Consider the following 24,340-nt stretch of genomic DNA (forward strand, 5'->3'; position numbering starts at 1 on the left):
GCTACTTTCAATTGAAAGCAGTTGGCAACACTGAGCAGCACTGCGCTCACAAACGCTGCGTTATCAGGCATTACAGGCATGATGAAATGAAAATGAGACCAATCGGACCAATCACAGCAGATTAGCGTCAAGCAAAGGAGGGGTTTGGAAAAATGAATCGTTAAAAGAATCGTGTGGGAGTCGTTGAGCAAATAAGGTAAAAATAAAGGCATATTATAAGACAATGAAAGTGTTTTTTTGACCTTGCATGCATGTCAACCTGTTGTTGGGGTCTCCCAAAACCAAAATATGAACCTTCATACTAGGGCTGCACGATTAATCGCATGCGATATTTAACGCGCATCTTGTCAGAAAGCCGGTTCTGTAATCAGCGGTAAATCTCCATCACCTGTGTGCTTTCACATTGAGCAGCATTAACTACGCAGAGCCGTTGTTCACTGATGAGCTGCGCAAAAAATCGCGCGAATATGAACGTGGTTTAGCGCAGCTCGTCAGTGAACAACGGCTCTGCGTAGTTAATGCTGCTCAATGTGAAAGTCCGAAGGTGATGGAGATTTACCGCTGATTACAGAACCGGCTTTACTGATAAGATGCGCGTTAAATATCGCATGCGATTAATCGTGCAGCCCTACTTCATACCCATAATAGGGGCACTTTAATAAAACAGTACAGGTAGTTAAAAAAAAAATCGTTAACTTTTTAATATGTTGTTATATTGCGCTGAGAAAACAGCTACAGTTACAAAAATATCTATTTATTTAAACTTAAAAATGATAGGTCATAAACAATGTATTTGTATTTATTTATCCTAGAAACCACAGAGTAAGCGAGGGTCGCGACGCGCCAAATAGCTCATAATCTAATAAACAAAGCTGTCTGTTTTGTTTTAGCTTTCTCTTTCTGTCAGGGATCTCGGTTGCAGTGTGGAGAGGGTGTTAGCGAGTCTCCTCTGTATTCTTCCACGCGGTGCCTCCCCTACAGGCGTGTTTTGACTTGACAAAGTTACGCGTGCTTCCTGGTTTGAAGCACTATGACCTCAGGTACGCCGCAAAACTCCAACAACGAGTCACTTCTGCTTCTCGGACCACTGCGCTTTACATTCCCAGCTGCACATCCAAGCAGGGATTAACTTTTGCAGGTTTTCTTTCCTTTGCATTTTTTCCAGCTCTACCGGGATGCATTTATACTTCAACTGTGGGTGAAGCGCGTGCCTACACCCGCTTTATTTATCAGGAAGAGTTTGTAAGAAAAGTGTCCGGGCTTTTCAAGATCAGACTGAAACATCCAGATTGCTGCGTGCTGTAAATAGCAAAGATGTCTGATTCAGCGTCCAGTTTTCTGCATGTAGGGGATATTGTCTCCCTGTATGCAGAAGGAACTGTCAATGGTTTTATAAGCACACTGGGGTAAGAGTCTTTCATTGACTTCTCTGTCTTCCTGCCTTTCTTCACCTCAGCACAAGACCCTGCACAAAATACAGCTTTTATGTTTATTTAAAAAGCAGTAAATCATAGCCATCAATGTGACATTTCATGTCTGATCAGTTCAGTTTATTATTAAATAAAATGATTGGCATTGTAGTCTTGAGAACTCGAGCTGTTCTTTTTCTTTGCTAGTTGGTTGTACTGTGGCTTACTTTTACTCTGAGCTTTGATGTGTTTGAGTTTTTGGTTTGCAAAAAGATGGAGAGCTGCACACAGGTGTGCAGTTAAGTTACAGTGCAGTTAACAACCTAGAATCACTCAGGACATCTCATAAACTCTTTGGGTATTTTTTACAGAGGTGGTTGACTAGAACTTGCTAAAATATCCATTCAAATGGCTTCATTTGATGTCCGTTTTCCTAAATGAAAGCACAATCTTGAATTTACATTTACAATGAAGCCTTTTGGTCATTGAAAGGGAGAGATCTTTTTAGTATTATTCTCACTGCATGAACTTCTCAGCCCAAAGTTTACTGTTGTTTTAACGTCAGGATGAAATAGCACCTCTGTTTTGGATTCAGGCCAGATGCAAGAACAAAAAGATGGAGACGGTCATCTTAAAAAGCAAATGTTATACAGGAATGGCTTTCTGAAACAGCATTCAGAAGTGTCCAGGGTTTTCCCTTGGGCTATTTCAGCCATTCAGGTTCACAAGTGTCTTATTGAACTGGCGTGGCAACCTATAAACATGTTTTAACCTGTTTCCCAGAAACCCTCAAAGGCTGCTGTAGTTAGTTGCAGGCTATCCTTGGGGCATTATCGAATAGGACTGCATATATAACATAACATAATTAGACCTTAAAGGCACTTTGGCAAAGCATTTGGAGCTTATTTTTTAAATGATTTAGCAGGATGTCCACCAGAAGTCTGTAGAAATGAAGAAATTCCTGTTCCAGGCCAGGACTGAAGCTCTTTTAGAGTTCATTACCCATAATTCTTTATGACCACGGATACTGATGTGCCTCTCGAAGGCGTTTGTAGAATTGTTTTCATTGAGATGACTCTGTGTGTTTACCTTTCCAGGCTGGTGGATGACCGTTGTGTTGTGGAGCCAGCAGGTGGAGATCTAGACAACCCTCCCAAAAAATTCCGAGGTATTTTATAGTTTTTAAAATAATCTTTCACACAGCTAATAGTTCTTCTAGAATGATTATTACATATTGTCTTGATTCTGATTGGTAAGATACAACCTTTCATTGATAGCTAGAAGTTTGTGGTCCCCAGAGAGAAATTAAAAATAAGAAGACATGTTACATTTTAGCTAAATATGCTACCTAACTAGTCTGTAATAATAAATTGAATTGCAGATTAATCATAACATATTAAGAAATACTGTATTGTTCTAGTGTTTGTCTTGTTGCAAGGACAGTTGTTTTCTAAATGTAATGAACTAATGAAATAAATGTAAAACTCAAATCAATTTCATGTCCATATCAACTTATTTGATAAGAAGCCATATAATAATATTCAGTATTTGTATTTGTCAGTATTTTTTTACTTAAGTTTCATTGTCATGTTTTTAACCTAATATTTATATTTTTATTTTATTTCAGCTTTAATTTAATTAAAACGATTTTATTCGTTTCAGCTAACCATAACAACAGTGGTTCAGTCAGTCATTTCACAAATGTGAAACACGTGAAAAGTAGCATGTAAAATATGTATGGCTGGTTTTGAGTTACCTGGTATTGCTAGGTTTTACTTACTTTAGTCCTGTTGAGCAAGCTGCTATTTACGTTAGTGTTGGTTTGTTGGTAACTAACTGGGTCAACAATGCAGTGAAGTAACCTCAAACCATAAACCCTCCAACCCATTAAGTTCAGATCTGATCTGCAGATGATACAAAAGTTTAGTTGAGATCAAATGTGAGCGAATACAAAATTATTTTGTCCCGTTTCCTGTGAAAGTCCAAAGCAAATTTTAAATCTTCCTTTTATTCTTTCCCAAAATTCAGTATTTAGAGACTTTTTTGGTCTCACAAGAACAGTGTCTACAAATAAAAAAATAAAAAAATGTTATTTTTAAATTGAATCACATTTTCCAAAAACAGGCACACAAACAGCTGATACAAATGTTATTTATTTATCTATTTATTTTTGGATCTAGACTGCCTCTTTAAGGTTTATCCCATGAACCGATATTCTGCCCAGAAGCAGTTCTGGAAGGCTAAACAGGCAAAACATGAGAAGGATAAGATTGGAGAGTCCTGTTGAGCAAGCTGCTATTTATGTTAGTGTTGGTTTGTTGGTAACTAACTGGGTCAACAATGCAGTAAAGTAACCTCAAACCATAAACCCTCCAACCCATTAAGTTCACATCTGATCTGCAGATGATACAAAAGTTTAGTTGAGATCAAATGTGAGCGAATACAAAATTATTTTGTCCCGTTTCCTGTGAAAGTCCAAAGCAAATTTTAAATCTTCCTTTTATTCTTTCCCAAAATTCAGTATTTAGAGACTTTTTTGGTCTCACAAGAACAGTGTCTACAAATAAAAAAATAAAAAAATGTTATTTTTAAATTGAATCACATTTTCCAAAAACAGGCACACAAACAGCTGATACAAATGTTATTTATTTATCTATTTATTTTTGGATCTAGACTGCCTCTTTAAGGTTTATCCCATGAACCGATATTCTGCCCAGAAGCAGTTCTGGAAGGCTAAACAGGCAAAGCATGAGAAGGATAAGATTGGAGACATGGTGCTTCTTCAGAAATTGCAAGTAAGTCACAAACAGTTCTATTGAATTTAGATCATCAACAGAATCCACCTTTGGTTTTTAATTACAGCTGTGAGCAAAGAGGAATCTGATGGATTCAATATGTTTGCTTGGACAAATTTCATATGATGATTGACATTTTAGCTGCTTGCAGTTCTTTGTTACTCATTTGTTTTGTTTTGTTTTTTGGCTCGAACCAAAGCATGCAGCTAATTTGGAACAAAAGCAGAATGAAACTGAGAACAAAAAGGTCCATGGGGATGTGGTAAAATATGGCAGTGTCATTCAGGTGAGAATCTGCATTTAGTAAAATTATATCTGTTAATTAGTTGCTGATGCAGTCAGTGTGATCTGATGTTTTTGGTTGTTTGTCTATAAATGCATCTTGGCTGATTTTTTTTTTTTTTAATAATTCACATTAGAAAGATATATTTTTTCCCCCAAACATTTCTTCAGGACATTATGTTACTCCATTTAATAATTATGTTAAAACTGACAAAATCAGGAGAGGTTTTGTAAGGTTATGTAAAGAAACAGCTGTCTTGTCCCGACAGATAGACCTAAGTGCAAAACCATTTAATCCCTTTTATAGAGGAGTAGAAATGTGCAGTTCTGTAATGTAAACCTTGTTTCTAGAAACAAAAGATTAAGAGTTATCCTAGTCACTCAACGTAATCATGCATTTCATTCAAGATTCAAGGTGCACCACCAACTATGGACTCTAAAAAGAGTTATTATATGACTTTTTCGCTGTAAAAAAAAATCTTGAAAAGTGGGTGGTTTCTTTTTTGTAAATGGCTAGACATGGTGTGTATACGACATTTGGAGCTGGGTTAGTAATATTAGCTGGAAATATTTTTGATTAAAGATAACACATACAAACATTTTGTTTCTTTGGAATAACATGCATTAAATGAATCTTGCACAGTATGTGTATTAATAAACTTAAGAAAGTCACTTTTGATTTTATGTTGACTTTTGTAGACATGCTGAGTTTGTTAATGGGTCACAGCTATACACGCACATCTTTATCTAAGCAAAAAAGAAATGTGTTTCCTCCCTGGCAGTGACGTCAGTTACAGATAATTGCCTACAGCAATGCCACACTATAGGAAATAAAGCCTTTTCCTGTTACTATAGAGTATCCTAAAATAAATAGGAGCTTCCCATTTCCAGTGATTCCTGTGGGTTAAAGCCAACATGCATTTTATTTTTATTTTTTTATTGAAATAATGTTGTTGTCTTCAGAAATGGTTGAGTAGTTTAAAGTCATCAGCTCTGTTTACTTCCATTCAGCAGGCACACAGTGGCAGTGGAGGTGCTAGCATATTATAACATACCCATTCAAGATATTTGCAAGGTCTTTTTTTAGTCAAAAAGGAAGTACTTTCATACTAAGAAGCTCTGTAGTAGGTGCAGCGCTGTGGAAATAAGCAAACAACCACAAAGGCTGTGTGGTAAAGTGAGAGGGTGTTGTTGGCACGATGGTCTCAAGCGACTTGCATTTATAATAAGTCGGCAACAATATGATTTAAGATGCAAATGTTCAGTTAATAATTCAGTTTATTAATCAAAGTCATAACAGTTCTTTCGCCAATCTCCATCCTATTTTAGAGCCTGGACTGTCCTTTTTATATTTAAGAAAGAGTTTACAGACTAAAAGTGTTTATTCTAATAAATGTTCATGTTTTCAGCTCCTGCACATGAAGAGCAACAAGTATTTGACAGTGAATAAGCGTCTCCCAGCGTTGCTGGAGAAGAACGCAATGCGTGTCACTCTTGATGGGACGGGGAATGAGGGATCCTGGCTTTTCATCCAACCTTTCTGGAAGCTCAGAGCCAATGGAGACAATGTAATTCACACATGCATATGCAAGCACACAAGAAACACAAAAGACACATAATATAAACTGTTGTGCGATATATTGCCCCAGAAAAATTGCGATAAACAATATTATTGTCATTTTAAGACCATTTTATGCCACTGAATATATATTCATAATATAAAAGCATAATAATGCAAGAAGGCCAACACACTTGCAAATGACAACAAACTTTCAATTCTTAAGAATATTTAGATAATGGAAATTAAGTACCAAAATATTAGATACCTTAAAAAACTTGAATAAATAGTAAATAAACATTTTCTAACAAAAAGTGCAAAGTAACAAAGAACTTGTATGGAGATTTTTCCATCTACAGATTTTTCCCAGACCTTCTTTTCTCTGTAAATTAAGGGTGCACTGTATTGCTGTATTAGATACCTTAAAAAACTTGAATAAATAGTAAATAAACATTTTCTAACAAAAAGTGCAAAGTAACAAGTAGAAAAAAGACAAATTCACAAAAAACTTGTATGGAGATTTTTCCTGGACCTTCTTTTCTCTGTAAATTAAGGGTGCACTGTATTGCTGGAAAACACAATCCCTACTTAGCAGTCAGATGTCCGTATGCACAAAGGCACAGATCCCTAAACAAGGCCATATCTGCAGATGAAACTTTTTTTCTAGAAGCATTTTTTAAATTTGAACTAGCACCAACTACACCACGTTATGTTCGAGAAGCTGCAAAAGACACAGGCGCAAGTGGAATGCAAAAAACATGGTGACATTAATTTTTATGTAAATATAATGGGAAATATATTGCGTCACCAAAAATTATTGAGGTCATGTACATATATTGTGCGATAAGTCGATATATTGATTATTGCGACACTAAACTAAAATTAAAACCATTAAAAAAACATTTTCATTACTTGAAGTAAAATAAACGTTAACTGAAATAAAATATAAAAACCTTTTTTTATTTCAGCTAGTTTCCAAGGCAACATTTCTCATTTTAATTTATTTTAACTTTATGTAATAAAATAACTAAAACTGAAATATATACATGATGTGAAATAACCCCACAACAAAATGAATGAAATTTAAAATTAAAACACTAAAATTAAAAAAACAAAACAAACAAAAAAACAAATTATTAATAAAAATATAATAGTATTGCTATGATACTAAAATAACACTGCTTCCCCCCACAGCTTTTGTGACTAATGTAAAAATAATGTACTACTGTAAAAATATAAAAATGACTTAAATATTTACATTATGCAGTATTTGTATAATTTGTGCTGAATTTAATACATTTATTACTGTAATATTTTACTGTAATACATAAAAATACTGTATTAATGATAGAAAAATATAAAAATGAAAAATAACATAGAAAATAACATCCAGATGCTTTTTATGTCACAATGTAGTAAATCTTTGTAAGCAAGCTCCGTTTTCTGTGTGTAAAAGGCTTTTTACATGTTTTTTCTTTTCTTTTGGTTTTGGGCTGCAGTATAACTTTGCATGCTTTTATGAGATTCACCTTTTATACCTATATAGATACACCTACATTTTTTTGACGGCATACATTTACCTGCACACCTAATTACATATCATAGTCTATAAAAATATAGACACACATACTTAGTGCACACACAGCCCACATGCACACTCACCAAGTTAGGTAAATGCATGCAAATGACCCTATACACATATAAACAGGTTTACCGAGCTAATCCGAACTGAAATGTTTGTAGATTGCTTCTCCCTTGTGTAAACTGATAGAGATGTACATATTTGCTTTTCAGATGTCTGTGGCTGTGACAGTCATATTGAACCCCTCACTGAATCGATTATACTCTATTTCAGGTGGTAGTTGGAGATAAGGTGATCCTGAATCCTGTGAATGCTGGACAGCCTCTCCATGCCAGTAGTTATGAGCTTCCCGATCACCCAGGGTGCAAAGAGGTGGGCCTGTTTGAGAAGACATGATCTGTTTGCCTTGAAGTTCTTTGTTAACATGACTGTGAAGTAGACAGAGGGATTGTGGGTGATTGTAAGCAGCCCAATAGTTACATTTACCGCAAACTAGTTGTTGTCAATTTTCCAAAATGTACATGTTGTCTTTACTGATTAGTAATGGTTCTGTGAAGAAAAGTCAGCAAAATAAGCTGAAAGTGTCGTGTGCCATTAGTCTTTTTATAATGTAAGACTGCCCCCTACAGATCAATTCAGTCAACAGCAACACCAGCTGGAAGATCAGTCTGTTTATGATGTTCAGTGACCACAAAGATGAAGTCCTTAAGGGAGTAAGTGCAACGATCACATGCAAAAGTCATTATTACAAACCTGTACTGTAGTTCATGCATATCAAGTTTTATGATATACATCCAAAGCCAAGGCAGTTATGTTGACATCTCATAAAAAAAGTCATATTCATGCTGTTCATGCATAGGGAGACGTGGTGAGGCTCTTCCACGCAGAACAGGAGAAGTTTCTGACCTGTGATGAGTACAAGTCTAAGCTTTATTTATTTTAGTATTCACTTTTTCCTTCTCTTCCTCCTCTTCTTCTGCTAGCTGGGCACCTGCCCCACCAAAGAGGATAAGGAAGCCTTTGCCATTGTCTCTGTGCCGGTCATGGAGATTAGAGATCTAGATTTTGCTGACATGACACACAAGCACCAACCCAGAGTCTCAGCCTGAGGTTTTATGCCCTTAATAGCTGTGGTTTTTACTTTGTAAATACTTGTAAAGTAAACCTGTTGTAGAATATATTATGTCAGCGCTTCATGCACCCTCTCTATGCACAGGTATGCCGTTAAACTGCTGGAGGATGTGGTTTTCTTTGTCGTCGATCAGTTTAACAATGGCCAGCCAGCCCTGGAGGTGATGATGAACAAGCCCAACCGAGAAAGACAGAAACTTATGAGAGAGCAGAACATTCTCAAACAGGTCTGATTTTAACGATTGGAAAACTATAATGCGTCTACAGTTGAAACGTCTTTGTTGGTGAATGATCTAATCTCTTAAAGACTATCTTGCTGTCTCTTTTTCTGCTTAGATATTTGGGATCATTAAAGCCCCATTTAAACAGAGGGGCACTGAGCCGCCTCTACTAACGTTAGATGAGCTGTCTGACCAGAAATACGCCCCCTATCAATACATGCTCAGACTGTGCTACAGGGTGCTGCGTCATTCACAAGAAGACTACCGAAAGAATCAGGTACTCCAGTCCATACTAACACAGGTGCTCAAGAATGGTTTAGAACACAGGGACATTACAAAAAGCCGTGATGTTGAATGTTGAAATTGTAGGAATGGCAACCAGACATCCTGTCACTCTAGAAAGAGCCACAAGACAGCATTTAGAGATGGGGATTTGTCTTACAGGAGCACATAGCCAAGCAGTTTGGAATGATGCAGTCTCAGATCGGCTATGATATTTTGGCTGAGGACACCATCACAGCCCTGCTACACAACAACCGCAAACTGCTGGAGAAACATATCACTAAAACCGAGGTGGAGACTTTCGTCAGTCTGGTTCGTAAGAACAGGGAGCCCAGGTTAGTGCTACTTCAGCCACCAGCTCCAATGCATTATGGGAGGTTGAGGTAAGAGCCTCCTCATAGATCGATTTAGCAGATTTCCTGCAGTTAATGGTAGGATTTAGATTCGGATGGGTGTAGGACTATATCCTCAAAAGAGCCACATATATTATACATAAAAATGAATTTGTATTATAATTAGAAATGTATTCAAAATAGATTAATGTTAATATTTTAACTGTTTTTAATTTCTTGATGCTTTTATTTATGTAGTATGCCATGTAGCATTTTTAGAAACCTGTTGTCTTGATCTTTTTTATATGATGTGAAGCTGGAATCATGAGAGATCAATTTTAATCAATTTGAACTTTCAATGATCAATTAATCACAATTGTCTTTTTTTTATTATTCAGAGGTGGAAAGGTGCCTCCATAGTGACATAATGTTGGGTTGTTTGCTTGTTGGTTGTAGGTGGTTCACCATGATCCGTGTCGTGGAGGAGCAGGACATTGGAACAGCCTGTACCGATTCAAACACTTGGCCACAGGAAACTATCTTGCTGCTGAGGTAAATCCCTCCACATTTATAGTAATCTGATATATGGTTTAATAATATTAGAATTACTTATTTACATTAATTATTTGTGTTGCAGGAGAATCCAGGTTATAAAGAAAACAGCAATGATATAGAGGTAGGTGTGACTTGTTGCTATATGGCATGGTAACACATGGAAAAACTTTCTGGTAGACATCTCACTGTAAGACTTGGATCAGGAGTTCACGAGATGATATAAATTCTTATGTGTTCTGAAACCTCTTCTCCCAGAAAGTCTCTGACTGGTACTATGTCCGTAGGTGGATAGTAGCCGTATAAAGAGAGGCCTAGGAGAGAGGATAAAATACAAGCTAGTTGCAGTGCCTCATGGTAATGACATCGCCTCACTGTTTGAGCTGGACCCCACCACACTGCAGAAGACTGATTCGTTTGTGCCACGGTATTCGATTCTATCCTTTACTCTCTCTCTCTTTTTGTCTTGCTGCATCCTGTGGGTGCATATTCATCTTCTGGATTTCCAACAGAAATTCTTATGTTCGATTCCGTCACCTGTGCACAAACACTTGGATCCAAAGCACCAACATTCCCATCGACATCGATGAGGAGAGACCCATTCGATTAATGGTGAAAATCTTTCTCTCTACATACAGTATCTAACCGTAACTTCTTAATGTCGAGAATACTGTATATATTTATGTCTGAAACATTTATTTAATTTTAAAAATGGTAGAATTAAAACATAAGTTGTGTGTTTTACTACAACTATTTATTTATTTATTTATTTTTCTCTGCATTTGCTAAGTGTTGTATATCACAGTTTAATAGTTTATTAATTTTATTGCATTACCGTTTAAAAGTTTGGGGTTCGGTCATATTTTAAAAATGTTTTTGAAAGCAATCTCTTAAGCCCAGGCTACATTTATTTGATCAAAAATACAGTAAAAATAATAATTTTGTGAAATATTATTACAATTTAAATTCATTTAGTATTTTGATATATTTATCTTACTATATTTTATTTGATGTAATTTTATGTTACATTTATTTTAATACATTTAAAAATGTAATTTATACCTCTGAGGGCAATGCTGAATGTTTAATTTTTTAGATTTGGTCCTCAAGTAACATTTCTTATTTTTATCAATGTTGAAAACAGTTGTGCTGCCTAATATTTTTGTGGATATATGTTTTTTGAACCTTAAAGTTATGAATTTTGTGGGTTACAGGTCTGGAAAAGTAATGGAAATTAATACAATGTTTAAAGTTATAGACGTTTGTTTTGCTAGGGTTAAAAATGCTCATTTGGAGTGTAGTAGTGTTAAAAGAATTCAAATTGGCTGGAAAAGTCATGAAAAGTAATTGGCCAAATTATTTGGTAATTAATTTATTGGTAAATTTTGAAGCTCCTCCCTATTTCCTGCATTATTGTTATAATAATTTTTTTTTTTGCTGTGTCAGAGTAAAAGCTCTATGGTTCAACATTTGAATGCAAAAAGTTTAAGACAGCCATAAAAATTAGTGTTGTAATTTTACTGTTGCTCTGTAAATTATTATTATCATTATGATTGAATAATAATAATAGTCATATTGGGGGTGGGAAAAACAGGTTTTCCTTCTTTTTTTGTGCATAGCTTTTAACATGCCTGTGTCGGTAAATGTCTATGTTTATGTTTTGATTTCCAGGTTTCTTGACTATCTATCAGACTTGTGTGTGTCCAATAATGTTGCGATCCCAGTAACTCAAGAGCTGATATGTAAATGTGTGCTGGATGCCAAAAACCAGGATATTCTCATGAAAACGGAGTAAGTCTACAAAAAATTGTATAATGTGTCTGTCTCGGGTTATGTGCTCATGTGAATTCTTTTTGTGTGTGTTTGTGAAGGCGGCGAGCCGCTAAGGACACACAGCACACCTCTGAGTATATGGAAGAGTTTGGAGAGGAGGATGAAGTTTGGCTGATTTGGTCTGAGAAGGAGAACGAGACCCATGAGAAGAGCATTCGACAGCTTGCCCAAGAGGCCCGGCAAGGGAATGTGCATGACGAAAATGTGCTGACATATTACAGGTAATAAAAACGAGAAATAACCAGGCCTGTCAGTTGTTTAAACTTATTTTAAATATAAATGGAATGCTGCAATAATGAAATAATCTCTTTGTGCTGTCAGTTTAACTGTCAGTTGTATAGATTTGTATTGGATTGTACTAAATGAACATGTTAAATTGACAGCACATAAAGAGATTATTTCATTATTTTATTGTTGCTGGACATGAATTCTTTAAAAGTCATCTGCACTAATATATTGTTGTTTTTTTCAGGTACCAGCTCAAACTGTTTGCACGAATGTGTTTTGATCGCCAGTATCTGGCCATAGATGAGATCTCAAAGCAACTGGATGTGGAGCTGATTTCCCTCTGCATGATGGATGAGGCTCTTCCCTTTGACCTGCGGGCGTCTTTCTGTAGACTCATGCTACATGCACATGTTGACCGAGACCCTCAGGAGCTTGTGACACCCATCAAGTTTGCTCGCTTGTGGGCTGAGATGCCCACTTCTATCAGCATCAAAGAGTGTGTTCACATACCCACACAATCACCTTATATATGACTTAATATTGAAATTTTTAAATCATGCTCAGCTACACAACCATTCATCATCTATAATTTTGTAGTCTCTTAAGCTCACCCAGACTGTATTTATTTGATCAAAATTACAGTAAAAGAGTAATATTGTGAAATATTAAAACAATTTAAAATAACCGTTTTGTATTTTTAATATATTTTAAAATGTGATTTATTCTGTGATGGCAAAGCTGAATTTTCAGCAGCCATTACACCAGTCTTAAGTCACATGATCCTTCAGAAGTCATCTAATATGCTGAATAAAAGTATTAATATCTTTTGGAAAAAAATGACCCCAAACTTTTGAAAGGTAGTTTATGTAAAGACATTAAACTTTTTATATTGCAGTTTATAATCACTATTTAAGCAATAAAAGGTGTGATTATGGGGTTTGCTGTTTTTTTGTTATAGTTATGACTCTCACTTGGACTATTCACGAGACAATAAAAAGAACAAGTTTGCCAATACAATGGCTTTTATGGAGGAGTACCTCAACAATGTTCTCATTGATGACCTACCTTTTGCCAATGAGGAGAAAAACAAGCTAACATATGAGGTACAGTTATATATTATATATTAAAATGAAATATCAAGACGACATGCTTTAACATATAAATGTCAGCGTTAACACTAATATTCCTAAATCACATTTACATATTTGTTTCATTTACATTGTTTGTAGGTGGTGAGCTTGGCAAGACATCTCATCTACTTTGGGTTCTACAGTTTTTTTGAGCTTCTGAGGCTGACTCGCACTCTCCTGGGAATCGTAGACTGCACTCCGAGTAATGCTACAATCAACCCGATGTTTAGCGATGATGGCAGTGGTAAGTATTTAAAAACAAGAAAAAAAAACTTGTTTTAGATATAAGGTTCCAGACTGTGAATAAAATGATACATTTTTTGCCTAAAAAAATCTAATGTTCACAACAGAGTTTGTCATCATAAACAAATAATATAATTCTAAAAATGTTAAAATATTTTTGAAAAAAAAAAAAAAAAAAAAAAAAAAAAAAAAGTTCTCGCCCGATCTTGTCTGATCTCGGTGATCTCGGAGGGTCGGGTCTGGTTAGCACTTGGATGGGAGACCGTATTATGAATTAAAGTGCATCTTTTTTGAGCAGTTATGCAATGTGTCTGCTAAAGTCATTTGTCTCCTAACGTTTAATTTAGGAACCGATATCTCCATGTTAATTGTTTTTAAGTCTAGAGTGTATATATTGATTATTTGTGTTACACAATGAGACAACTAAACTTCCTAGAATTCCATTGTCCAAAATGGCCAATAAAACTGTTTCATCTTCCTAGGTAAGAACGTCAGGCGCTCTATTCATGGCATGGGGCAGATGATGTCCACCATGGTGCTAAACAGGAAGCCATCCCTTTTCTCGGGCTCTGGTCGCCCTGGTGCTCTAGACAGCCAGGCCGGCAGTAAAGATAGCATTGACACACAGGACATCACCGTCATGGACACCAAACTGAAGATCCTGGAGATATTACAGGTAGATGCTGTCGAAGATGGCAACAGCTTTATGCTGTCAGTGCTGGCAATATCTAAATCTACTACTGGTTTGTGCAGTTCATCCTCAGTGTACGTCTGGACTATCGGCTTTCCTTCCTGCTCTCTGTCTTCAAGAAGGAGTTTGTGGATGTCTATCCTATGGGTGATGCAGATGCAACACATCATACGGAGCAGGAGGGTAATGATGTTTAGACAAATATTGAAAATGGAACTCTTGTTATTGTCAGAACCTAACTACTAATCAAATAACATTTATAATAATAATATAATCAATTAACAATATCTAAAATTACATTATAATCAAATAACAACATAATTCTTCCATTCTTCCGTGTACTAATCCCTCTACTCTATTTTTCATCTTTGTTTTTGTGTTTGTCTCAGAGCCCCGTTCTGGTGAGAGTGGCAATGTTACATAATTTCTTGATTTTTAAAATTAATGCATTAACGGTGTAGTCTGTAATTTTTGATGTTAAATTATTTTCTCCTATCACTTAATATGCAAGACAACTATTAGTAAGTAATTTTTACATTGAAAAACCTGTTTGATTTTTGCAGCTCTATTTGATGCTGCTAGTGGCTCAGAAATTACACACTTCACCTTTAATGGATGACCATTTTAAATCGAATTAAATTTAGGTTAGAGTAGTCATTTGTTTTCTGATAGTACATTTGTGTTATTTATTTATTTATTTAATATTTTAAACAGCTTCCATCAACCTCCAGCACATTGGGGAACAGGCTGAGGCCATGTTTGGAATTGGGTTTGTTAATGAACAATTTATTCTATTTCCACATGACTGTTCATCAAAGATATATACTAAGATATTTAGTGCTTGTGAGAGATGACCTCTCTTTGACTTTACTCTGATCGTATAGTAAAGGAAACAGTATTCTGGAAGTGGACGATGAAGGGGGACGAATGTTTCTGCGTGTTCTGGTCCACCTCATCATGCACGATTACCCCCCTTTGGTTTCGGGGGCCTTGCAGTTGCTCTTCAAGCACTTCAGTCAAAGAGAGGAAGTCCTCCACACCTTTAAACAGGTTGAATGTACAGCCCACTCAAACATATACAAACAACTTTATTTTTTATTGGTAAAAAGTTGTGCCGAGACACCTCCAGGTAAAACATCTGCAGGTAATGCACATCCCCAAATGTGCAAAATGTAAATTAACACCTGTGCAGACCATAAAATGTCAATTTTATTGCTCATGTGCATGTGGCAAATCAGAATTCCAGTGGCACAAAATGAAAAAGTACTTTTGCAATGCAAGATGCAAATGCAATCACTTTTGTAAAGATAAAAATGGTTGATGTCAGTTTTTCATCTCGCTATGTTTGTTCTCCTCAGGTCCAGCTTCTCATTTCAGTTCAGGATGTGGACAACTACAAGCACATAAAACGAGATCTGGATCTTCTGCGCACCATGGTGGAGAAGTCTGAGCTTTGGGTCATTAAAAAAAGTAGCTCTGGGGGAGATGGGAAGAAAGACAAGAAAGACAAAAAAGAGGCTGCCCCGGTGAGTCATGCACTGAGACATGTGGGATTATGAATAACAAGATAATTAGGTGAAAGAAGCTCATTTTTGTTTTCTTTTTCATGCAGGCATCTCCAGAGGAGGAGTCAGATACAAAGAAACAGAAGGTTGAAAAGAGCAATGAAAGCTACCAGAATGTCAAAGAGGTGATGTTTTTGCATATGTTCTTAGTGTATTTGTCTGTTGTTCAGTAATATATTAAAAGTTTGAGATAGTAAATTGCACTACTGTTCGAAAGTTTGTGGACAGTAAGATTTTTTTTTTTTAAAGAAATTAATATTTTTATTCAGCAAGAATGTATTAAATTGTTCAAAAGTGACAGTAGACATTTATAATGTTGCAAAGGATTTATATTGCAAATAAATGCTTTTGAACTTATTATTCATCAAAGAATCCTGTAAAAAATGGATCATGGTTTCTGCAAAAATATTAAGCATGTTTTCAACAGCAGTATACGAATAAGCAAATTAGAATGATTTTGATACATCTTTAAAAAACATTAAAAAAATCGAACTGACCTCAAACTTTTGAACGGTATATTATGATAATTAAAGTTATACATTTTTTGTATACACAAATAAGCATTTTATATATTTTGTTTTCAATGTACAGTATATATAAATGTGTATAGATGGATGGAAACTTGGTAAATGAACAAACCAATATTTTTTGCGACAATTAAATCTTTTCTCTGATCTCCAGATTCTAGAGCGTTTGAATAAAATGTGCAGCTCAGGTGTATTTAAGAAACAACAAAGGCTATTGAAGAACATGGGTGCCCACAAAGTAATGCTTGACCTGTTGCAGATCTCCTATGATCGGGTTTGTGTTTTTTTTTAAAGCAGATAAAATCTGTGGTAGATGTGAAGCATGGTCTTTGGCTTGTCCCTCACTAAACGCATGATTTTTGTTTTTTTTAACAGAATGACACCAAAATGCATGAGATCATCAAGTACACGCACCTGTTCCTACAGAGGTTCTGCACTGGGAATCTGGAGAATCAAAACCTCCTCCATAAACACCTCAACCTCTTTCTCACCCCTGGGGTGAGTGCAAAGCATGATGCTTAAAATAGCCTAAGATGCTTATCATGTTTGCATTGGGTTCTCTTTTCTGGTTTTTGTTTTGTCTCTCTCAGCTCCTAGAGGCAGAAACAATGCAGCACATTTTCAGTAATAATTACCAGCTCTGTTCTGAGATCAGCGAGTCTGTGCTGCATCATTTTATCCATTGTCTGGCCACACATGGCCGCCACATTCAGTACCTCAACTTTCTGCACACCATCATTAAGGCCGAGGGGAAATATGTCAAGAAATGTCAAGACATGATCATGACAGAGGTTTGTTATTGTGATCGAAATAAAGTAACCTTGTTTTATTGAACAGCATATATTCATTTTAACCATTTGCAATAATTTTAAGAAACAGTGTATAACTACTTTAATTAAGATCTTAAATATCAAATTGCTAAATTGAGATATATTATGGGATATATTTGTAGGTTTTTCTATTTAGTATATGGTTGGTGTAATGTTTTATAAGATTTTTTTTAGCATTTTATGATATTTATTGGTAATTATATAATGAATTCAAGGAAATGTCCATTCAATTGATGGTATATATACAGTGTAAAAGACTGATTAGCATGACCTGTGTCAGATGACATCTTTTTTTCTCCATTAGCTTACAAGTGCGGGTGATGATGTGGTCGTCTTCTACAATGATGACACATCATTTGACACCATGGTGGAACTGATGACACAGTCTAGGGAAGGGGTGAAGGACGACAGCCCTCTCCGGTACCATATTTCTCTGGTAGAGCTGCTGGCTGCATGTGCGGAGGGCAAAAACGTCTACACTGAGATCAAGTGCACATCTCTGCTGCCCCTGGAGGACATGGTGAAAGTAATCACACATGAAGACTGCATCACAGAGGTAATCAGATGATGGATGGTAAACATGAAATGAAAGCGCTTATTCTTAAACAATGTGTCATGTTTCTTTTTTCCACTTATCCTGAAAGATTATGTTCAGCCTCCCTATATTTGTTTGTTACAAGAGCCAGTTAATTGATTAAATTACATGAGCATTTATAGCATGAATGTGTTTGGGGATAAAAAAAAGCATATTGCATAAAGTGTATCAGAAAATTTAGGAGTCTCCTTTGTGTCATGCAGGTGAAAATTGCATATGTAAACTTTGTGAACCACTGCTATGTAGACACAGAAGTGGAGATGAAAGAGATCTACACCAGTAACCACATCTGGAAGCTGTTTGACAACTTCACTGTAGATATGGCTAGGGTGAGTCCGCTGTACCACTGACGCCGTGTGGAAGAATAAAGAGTTTCATTAACTTGGTTTATTTGGAATTCCAGGTGTGCTCCAACCGTGAGAAGCGCATGTCAGACCCTGTGCTGGAGAAGTATGTGATTCAAGTGGTTTTAGACACTATAAATGCCTTCTTCAGCTCTCCCTTCTCAGAGAACAGCACAAGCACAGAGGTGAGGCATCAATAGTCTTTCAAAGTCTTATTTCTGGTCTCTGCCACATCAGCCTCTATTCATTGTGAATAGCACAGATCTTTGGATTGAACCTTTTCTCTTGTGTTAATTAAAGAATTGCTGCATTTTAGAAATTTAGTGAAACAAAACTACAAAAACTAACATTTTAGTCAAAGGAACTGACAAAAAACATTTAGAATATGTTCCAAGTAAATACACTTCTGTTCAAAAGTTTTGGGAAGATTTTTTTTTAATGTTTTTGATAGAAGTTCATTTATTGGATCAAATTACAGTAAAACAATAATATTGTGAAATATTAATACAATTTCAAATAACTTTTTTGAATACTGTATATGTGAATATATTATAAAATGACATTTATTCCTGTGATGGCAAAGCTGAATTTTCAGCACTCATAACTCTAGTGTCACATGATCCTTCAGAAATAATTCTAATATGCTGATTTGGTGCTCAAGAAGCATTTCTTATTATCAGTGCTTAATACAGTTGTGATACATTTTTGATTAACAGAAAGTTTAAAATAAAAGTATTTATTTGAAAAAAAAAAAAAAAGTTTTGTAACAATGTAAAAGCCTTTACTTTCACTTTTGATCAATGTAATGCCTTTGCTGAATAATAAAAAAAAAACCCTTAATGACCTCAAACTTTTGAACGGAAGTGTAAATCTGAATATATGAGTTATTTTTTAGAGAAGAAGATAACTTTACAGGAGGAATAATACGATGAATATTATAGCTGTTATATAACGTCTATCATATCACATAAATGCTTTTCCGATTTCATAAGTTCACATTTAATTATCCAGGTTTCTCTTCTCCCTCTCCCTCTCATTTTCTCTTTCTTTTGTCTCATTCAGGCTCATCACACCATTGTAAAGCAGCTGCTACAGTCTACTATGCGTCTGTTAGATTGTCCCTGGCTACAGCCACAACAAAAAGTCCAAGTAGATTCCTGCATCAGAACTCTGGCAGTGACAAGTAGGTCAACTTGCTTTCTAAGAAAATAGATGCATTCTAAGGGATAAAAAAAGTTTAAGTTAAAAAAATGATTTTACAGGCCTAAAATGTGACAAGTGTTTCAGTTTTCATATACAATAAAGGTTTTTGAAGTACGACCAGACAACTTATTTGTTTACCTGACTGTCCCCACAGCAAAGAGTCGCTCCATCCCTCTGCCGCTAGAGTTGGAGAATCACGTTAATATAATGTTAAGTCACAGTAATGCCCTCACACTGTCCCGCTCCAGTCACAGCAACAAAAGCCTGTCACGCCTCACACGGGCTGCTGCTCCCACCAACCCCTGGGACTACAAAAACATAATTGAGAAACTACAGGTGCCTATATGCATGCGTGTGTGTGTGTATCTGAAAAAGAATGCATATTTAATCTCCTTTTAGATTTTGGAGTCAAGTGACTTCCAAAAGAAATAATTATCAAAAAAGGTGTTTGTCAAAAATACTGTGACTGTCTTACACAACTTGTGCATGACACTCCAGGACTGTAATATATGTCCCCATACAGACTTAAATAGTTTGTTTGTTTGAGTGTTATTTCTATCAATAATAATGTATACAGTACATGTAGTGTATTAATGTTTGTGTAACACTGTTCTGTTAGGATATCATTAACACACTGGAGGATCATGTGATGCCGTTGGTTAATGCAGAGCTGTCAGTGCTCGTGGATGTGCTGCACCAGCCTGAGCTGTTGTTCTTGGAAGGCACAGATGCTCGATCACGCTGTGAATCAGGAGGCTTCATATCTAAGTGAGTCACTTCTGTCTAAACTGGGACTTTTACCATAAAACTTTCAGCATGCATGTTGTGGCTCAGTCAGATAAACACAGAATTGATGTTGCATAATGCTATATTACTATTTGTGAGGGTGCGTCATCATCACCTCACTCTTTTAACTTTGTGCAGATTGATCCAGCACACAAAAGCCCTCATGAATTCAGATGAGAAGCTCTGTATCAAAGTCCTCAGAACTCTACAGGAAATGCTCATTCGTGAGCTGGACTTTGATGAGAAGGTGAGATTAGATAATATTTTTAATATCACCATGTAATCAAACAATTTCTCATTCAAATGTGAATGATCAAATTAACATTAACTGTATGAAGTGTAAAAAAAAAAATCAATTTATACATTCTAAATATTTAGCTTTCTAAAAATTGTAACATGCCATTTTAAAAATTCTAAAATATATTCTTAGTTTAACTTAATATTCTAAAGGTATATTCTAAATAATACATATTAAATATGAATATAATAATCAGAATACAAGTTACATTCTGTTCTAAGGTGTATTCCTAAATCATATTGCTTGGTGTTATTTCCAGAGTAAAAAGAAACTTCTGGAAATGTCTTTTAATGCCAAAAGTTTTATTTTTGGGTGGGTAAGTTTGGGTTCTTTGGTCATTGTAATTGATTTAATGTAACAATGAAATTGCTGTCTTTTGCAGGGCTTTGCCTTAAGAAAGGTGTTGCTCCAGAACTACCTCTACAACAACAAAAAGAACATAAAAGCAGAGCTTGTTGATCATGGAGGAGGTAATTTTTAAATTACTGATGAAAAATCATAGAATAATTAAGGAATATCACGCAAACTGGTTTGACTGATTTTGTAATTGCTAACCGGATCAGCACAAAACATTCTTTGTGGTGTGTGTGTGTGTATGTTCAGGTGGAGAGGGAGAAAGAGACTGGCTGGCAGTGGCAGCATCACAGTGTCGTCTGGACAAAGAAGGTGGCACCAAACTCTTCATAGACCTCATAACCAGCTCTAAGAATGAGAAGATCTTTCAGGAGAGCATTCAGTTCGCCATCTGTCTGCTGGAAGGAGGCAACACAGAGATCCAGGTGGGGTAACAGCTTCCGTAACTATATAGCTTTATAATCAAGGAAAAGTACCCATATATATAAATCGGTTCTTGTTTATAATAGAACTCCTTCTACAAACTCATGATGGGAGACAACAAGTCGGAGAAGTTTTTTAAAGTACTAAATGACCGCATGAAGAACGCTCAGCTGGACATCAAATCCACAATCTCTGTCAATGTGGGGGAAATGAGCAATAAAGCCAAAGACGACAAAGATCTTGACACAGGTAATTTGTAAAAAGTGTATGAAGTGCACTCTTGCTTCATCTTAAAACAGACATTGTGAAAGGAAAGGGACAAAATGATTTTGTTATTAAATGAAGTTATGCTACATCTTATATATTTAGTATACATTTCTAATAAATTAAACAGTTCAATCTACATTTATTGCTGACTCTAACAATGGTTTCCTATAGGTGCAGGGCCTTCCTTTGGCCAACCTGAGCAGCCACCTCAACCTGAGCAGCAGGAAGTAGATACAGAAATGGGCCCCTCTGTCACCATCATGAAACCTATTCTGCGCTTTTTACAGCTGCTCTGTGAGAACCACAATCACGATCTTCAGGTCTGAACAACCCTAGATTAACAATCAGTTTAGGATCAGCTATGATGATCATGTCATCTAGCATGATTTGAGAATGATCAGGGCTTCAGTGGACCTTAAAAAGGCCTTTACAAGTCTTAATTCATCCTTTGATTTAAGACCTTTTTAAGGTCTTGATTTGTGAGAGCAGAAAGTCTTACATTTAAGTCATGGTATTAAATGTTGCATGCACTGCAAAAACATTTTGTCTTGTTTTCCAATGCAAATATCTAAAAATTCTTAAATCAAGATACATTTACTGGAGATGCAAGTTGAAGATATGAAGTTTTCTTTTTCTGAGAAATTGAAAAATTATAATTTATTATATTATTGTCTGTTCATTTAATACATTTCATGTTCTTTGCCCTAGAATTTTCTTCGCTGTCAGAGCAATAAAGCAAATTATAACTTGGTTTGTGAGACACTCCAATTTCTGGACATCATGTGCGGCAGCACAACAGGAGGGCTGGGTCTGCTGGGCCTTTACATCAATGAGAACAATGTGGAGCTGATCACACAGACCCTGGAGACCCTCACAGAGTACTGCCAAGGACCATGCCACGAGAACCAGGTGAGTTTATCAATTACTAATACTGGCATTATTTTAATTTTTGGCCATAGATGCATTTAATCCATGGCTGAGAATTTACTTTAAGTACTAAAGTACTTAATTATAAAATGAATCCTTAGGAGATTCAGAAATAGAGAATCAGGAAACACCAGATTCAGATAGATCTTCACTTGCCAACTATTATAAAGCACACAAGCTGATATCTATTATAGAAACAAAGTGTTTTCTTTTAAAATGATTTTTGCTGACAGAGACTAATTAACTGGCAACTCTTGTTTTAGTTTTTTTTTTTTAATTCAGGAAAAAATTTAATGAATGAAATTCTAATTGATTTTTGTCTGTCTGAAGACATGCATTGTCTCTCATGAGTGCAACGGTATTGACATAATCACAGCCTTGATTCTGAATGACATCAGTCCTCTCTGTCGTTACCGTATGGAGCTGGTGCTGCAGCTCAAGGTGAGGATACAGTCCTGACACAGAGGCTCTACTTTAATCATAAATAAATCATGTTCATTGTTACTTATATGTGATTATTGTCAGGACAATGCCTCTAAGCTCTTGCTCGCTTTGATGGAGAGTCGTCATGACAGTGAGAATGCAGAGAGGATCCTGTTTAACCTTCGACCCCGGGAACTGGTCAGTTTTGCTGTGTCTTGTGTATTATGTGTATGAAGTGTAACAGTAGTATTTTGACGTTACTGAGTACTGTATTGTATGTCTTCAGGTGGAGGTGATAAAAAAGGCTTACCAGCAAGAGGCTGAAAATGAGGAGGGAGAAGTTTCACCACTTGAAGTTGGACACAACATCTACATCCTGGGATTACAGGTGGACCACTGCATCATAAAGATATACTTTTGTATTTGGAGAATTGGTTTTCACAACTGCTACTGATTATTTTTATTTCGTTTGATTTTGTGTCCAATACCTGATATTACGATTTTTAATAGTTTTAATTGTATTTTAACACAACAATCAATAAACAACCAATAGACTACAACAATGAAAACATAATATGCATATTGTTATTGTTGTTATTATTATTGGCAGTTTGGTTGCAAAGACCTTTTTTCTTTTTTTTCTTTTTTGCAGCTTGCCCGGCACAACAAAATGCTCCTCACACTGCTTAAACCACAGAAGAAGACAAAAGAGAAAGGAGAGGAAAGCATCTCTTCTATGGTAACTTGTGAATTGTTCTTTTAGGACAAGGAGCACATTTTCAATATTTCCTAGAACATGCATACAGTATGTAAGACATTACATTTTTGCTTGTGTTTATTGCAGCTCAACTTGAACAAGCAGCAGGAGGAGCAACAGGAGGATCCATTAGAGTACTATGACCGTCAAACAGCTCAGATTGAGGTAATAAAAAATAATAATTTCTCTTTGTGTGTTGTAATCTATGCTGCTATAGTAATTTCTGCTCTACTAATGTCTCCATGCAGAATATAAAATAAATGTTGTGGCTAATGTGATTAAAATTAATCTGAAATTGAGAAGTTGTGAAATAATTTCCATTGGCATGTCACATGCAGATTGTGCGGGAGGACCGTAGCATGGAGCAGATTGTGTTTCCTGTTCACCCCATCTGTGAGTTCCTTACGGAGGAGTCAAAGGTCCGTGTGTTTGCCACCACAGAGCAGGACGAGCAGGGCAGCAAGGTTACACACTTCTTCGAGCAGACCTCTTTCCTGCACAATGAAATGGAATGGCAGAAAAAACTTCGAAGTAAGTATTGGGCCTAGGGTGTTGTGGCTTAGTAAGTTCAAACTGCTACAAATATGTCCTTAACACCGGTTTATTGTGATGTTTTAGGCATGCCAGTGCTGTACTGGTTCTCTCGTCGAATGTCTCTCTGGGGCACCATATCATTCAATCTGGCTGTGTTCGTCAATCTTATCATCGCTTTGTTCTACCCACATGACTCTGGTCATTCTGGTATGTTTATGTGTGCATTATCTGTTGGTAA

At 36.0% G+C, this 24,340-nt stretch overlaps 1 protein-coding gene and 1 long non-coding RNA gene across 2 annotated transcripts in view; both read left to right on the plus strand.

The window, feature by feature from the left end:
• The first annotated feature begins 1,021 nt into the window (after positions 1-1,021).
• The window catches only part of LOC107695219 (inositol 1,4,5-trisphosphate receptor type 3-like), a 28,476-nt gene continuing 5,157 nt past the window's right edge, over positions 1,022-24,340 (plus strand). Inside the window, exons 1-44 of the mRNA XM_016495036.1 lie at positions 1,022-1,406; positions 2,507-2,577; positions 4,083-4,204; positions 4,404-4,490; positions 5,896-6,054; positions 7,900-7,998; positions 8,256-8,339; positions 8,486-8,547; positions 8,843-8,984; positions 9,094-9,255; positions 9,423-9,595; positions 11,816-11,935; positions 12,016-12,198; positions 12,450-12,701; positions 13,164-13,308; positions 13,435-13,579; positions 14,061-14,254; positions 14,332-14,452; positions 14,984-15,038; positions 15,154-15,319; positions 15,628-15,795; positions 15,882-15,959; positions 16,516-16,635; positions 16,737-16,859; positions 16,952-17,152; positions 17,496-17,747; positions 17,990-18,115; positions 18,190-18,315; positions 19,193-19,313; positions 19,488-19,669; positions 19,953-20,101; positions 20,258-20,366; positions 20,800-20,887; positions 21,021-21,196; positions 21,281-21,443; positions 21,633-21,781; positions 22,170-22,370; positions 22,719-22,829; positions 22,914-23,009; positions 23,098-23,199; positions 23,464-23,550; positions 23,656-23,733; positions 23,907-24,099; positions 24,187-24,309. Of these exons, the coding sequence (XP_016350522.1) occupies positions 1,315-1,406; positions 2,507-2,577; positions 4,083-4,204; positions 4,404-4,490; positions 5,896-6,054; positions 7,900-7,998; positions 8,256-8,339; positions 8,486-8,547; positions 8,843-8,984; positions 9,094-9,255; positions 9,423-9,595; positions 11,816-11,935; positions 12,016-12,198; positions 12,450-12,701; positions 13,164-13,308; positions 13,435-13,579; positions 14,061-14,254; positions 14,332-14,452; positions 14,984-15,038; positions 15,154-15,319; positions 15,628-15,795; positions 15,882-15,959; positions 16,516-16,635; positions 16,737-16,859; positions 16,952-17,152; positions 17,496-17,747; positions 17,990-18,115; positions 18,190-18,315; positions 19,193-19,313; positions 19,488-19,669; positions 19,953-20,101; positions 20,258-20,366; positions 20,800-20,887; positions 21,021-21,196; positions 21,281-21,443; positions 21,633-21,781; positions 22,170-22,370; positions 22,719-22,829; positions 22,914-23,009; positions 23,098-23,199; positions 23,464-23,550; positions 23,656-23,733; positions 23,907-24,099; positions 24,187-24,309 (5,956 nt within the window). The 5' untranslated portion in view covers positions 1,022-1,314. The remainder of the gene's footprint in view (positions 1,407-2,506; positions 2,578-4,082; positions 4,205-4,403; positions 4,491-5,895; positions 6,055-7,899; positions 7,999-8,255; positions 8,340-8,485; positions 8,548-8,842; positions 8,985-9,093; positions 9,256-9,422; positions 9,596-11,815; positions 11,936-12,015; positions 12,199-12,449; positions 12,702-13,163; positions 13,309-13,434; positions 13,580-14,060; positions 14,255-14,331; positions 14,453-14,983; positions 15,039-15,153; positions 15,320-15,627; positions 15,796-15,881; positions 15,960-16,515; positions 16,636-16,736; positions 16,860-16,951; positions 17,153-17,495; positions 17,748-17,989; positions 18,116-18,189; positions 18,316-19,192; positions 19,314-19,487; positions 19,670-19,952; positions 20,102-20,257; positions 20,367-20,799; positions 20,888-21,020; positions 21,197-21,280; positions 21,444-21,632; positions 21,782-22,169; positions 22,371-22,718; positions 22,830-22,913; positions 23,010-23,097; positions 23,200-23,463; positions 23,551-23,655; positions 23,734-23,906; positions 24,100-24,186; positions 24,310-24,340) is intronic.
• On the plus strand, positions 9,601-10,745 carry LOC107695276 (uncharacterized). Its single transcript, XR_001634979.1, has 5 exons — positions 9,601-9,643; positions 10,049-10,144; positions 10,230-10,268; positions 10,432-10,571; positions 10,657-10,745. It is a non-coding gene; the product is annotated as an uncharacterized LOC107695276 (long non-coding RNA).

This window comes from Sinocyclocheilus anshuiensis, unplaced genomic scaffold (assembly GCF_001515605.1).
Source record: "Sinocyclocheilus anshuiensis isolate Anshui unplaced genomic scaffold, SAMN03320099.WGS_v1.1 scaffold122, whole genome shotgun sequence".
Classification (NCBI taxonomy): Eukaryota; Metazoa; Chordata; class Actinopteri; order Cypriniformes; family Cyprinidae; genus Sinocyclocheilus; species Sinocyclocheilus anshuiensis.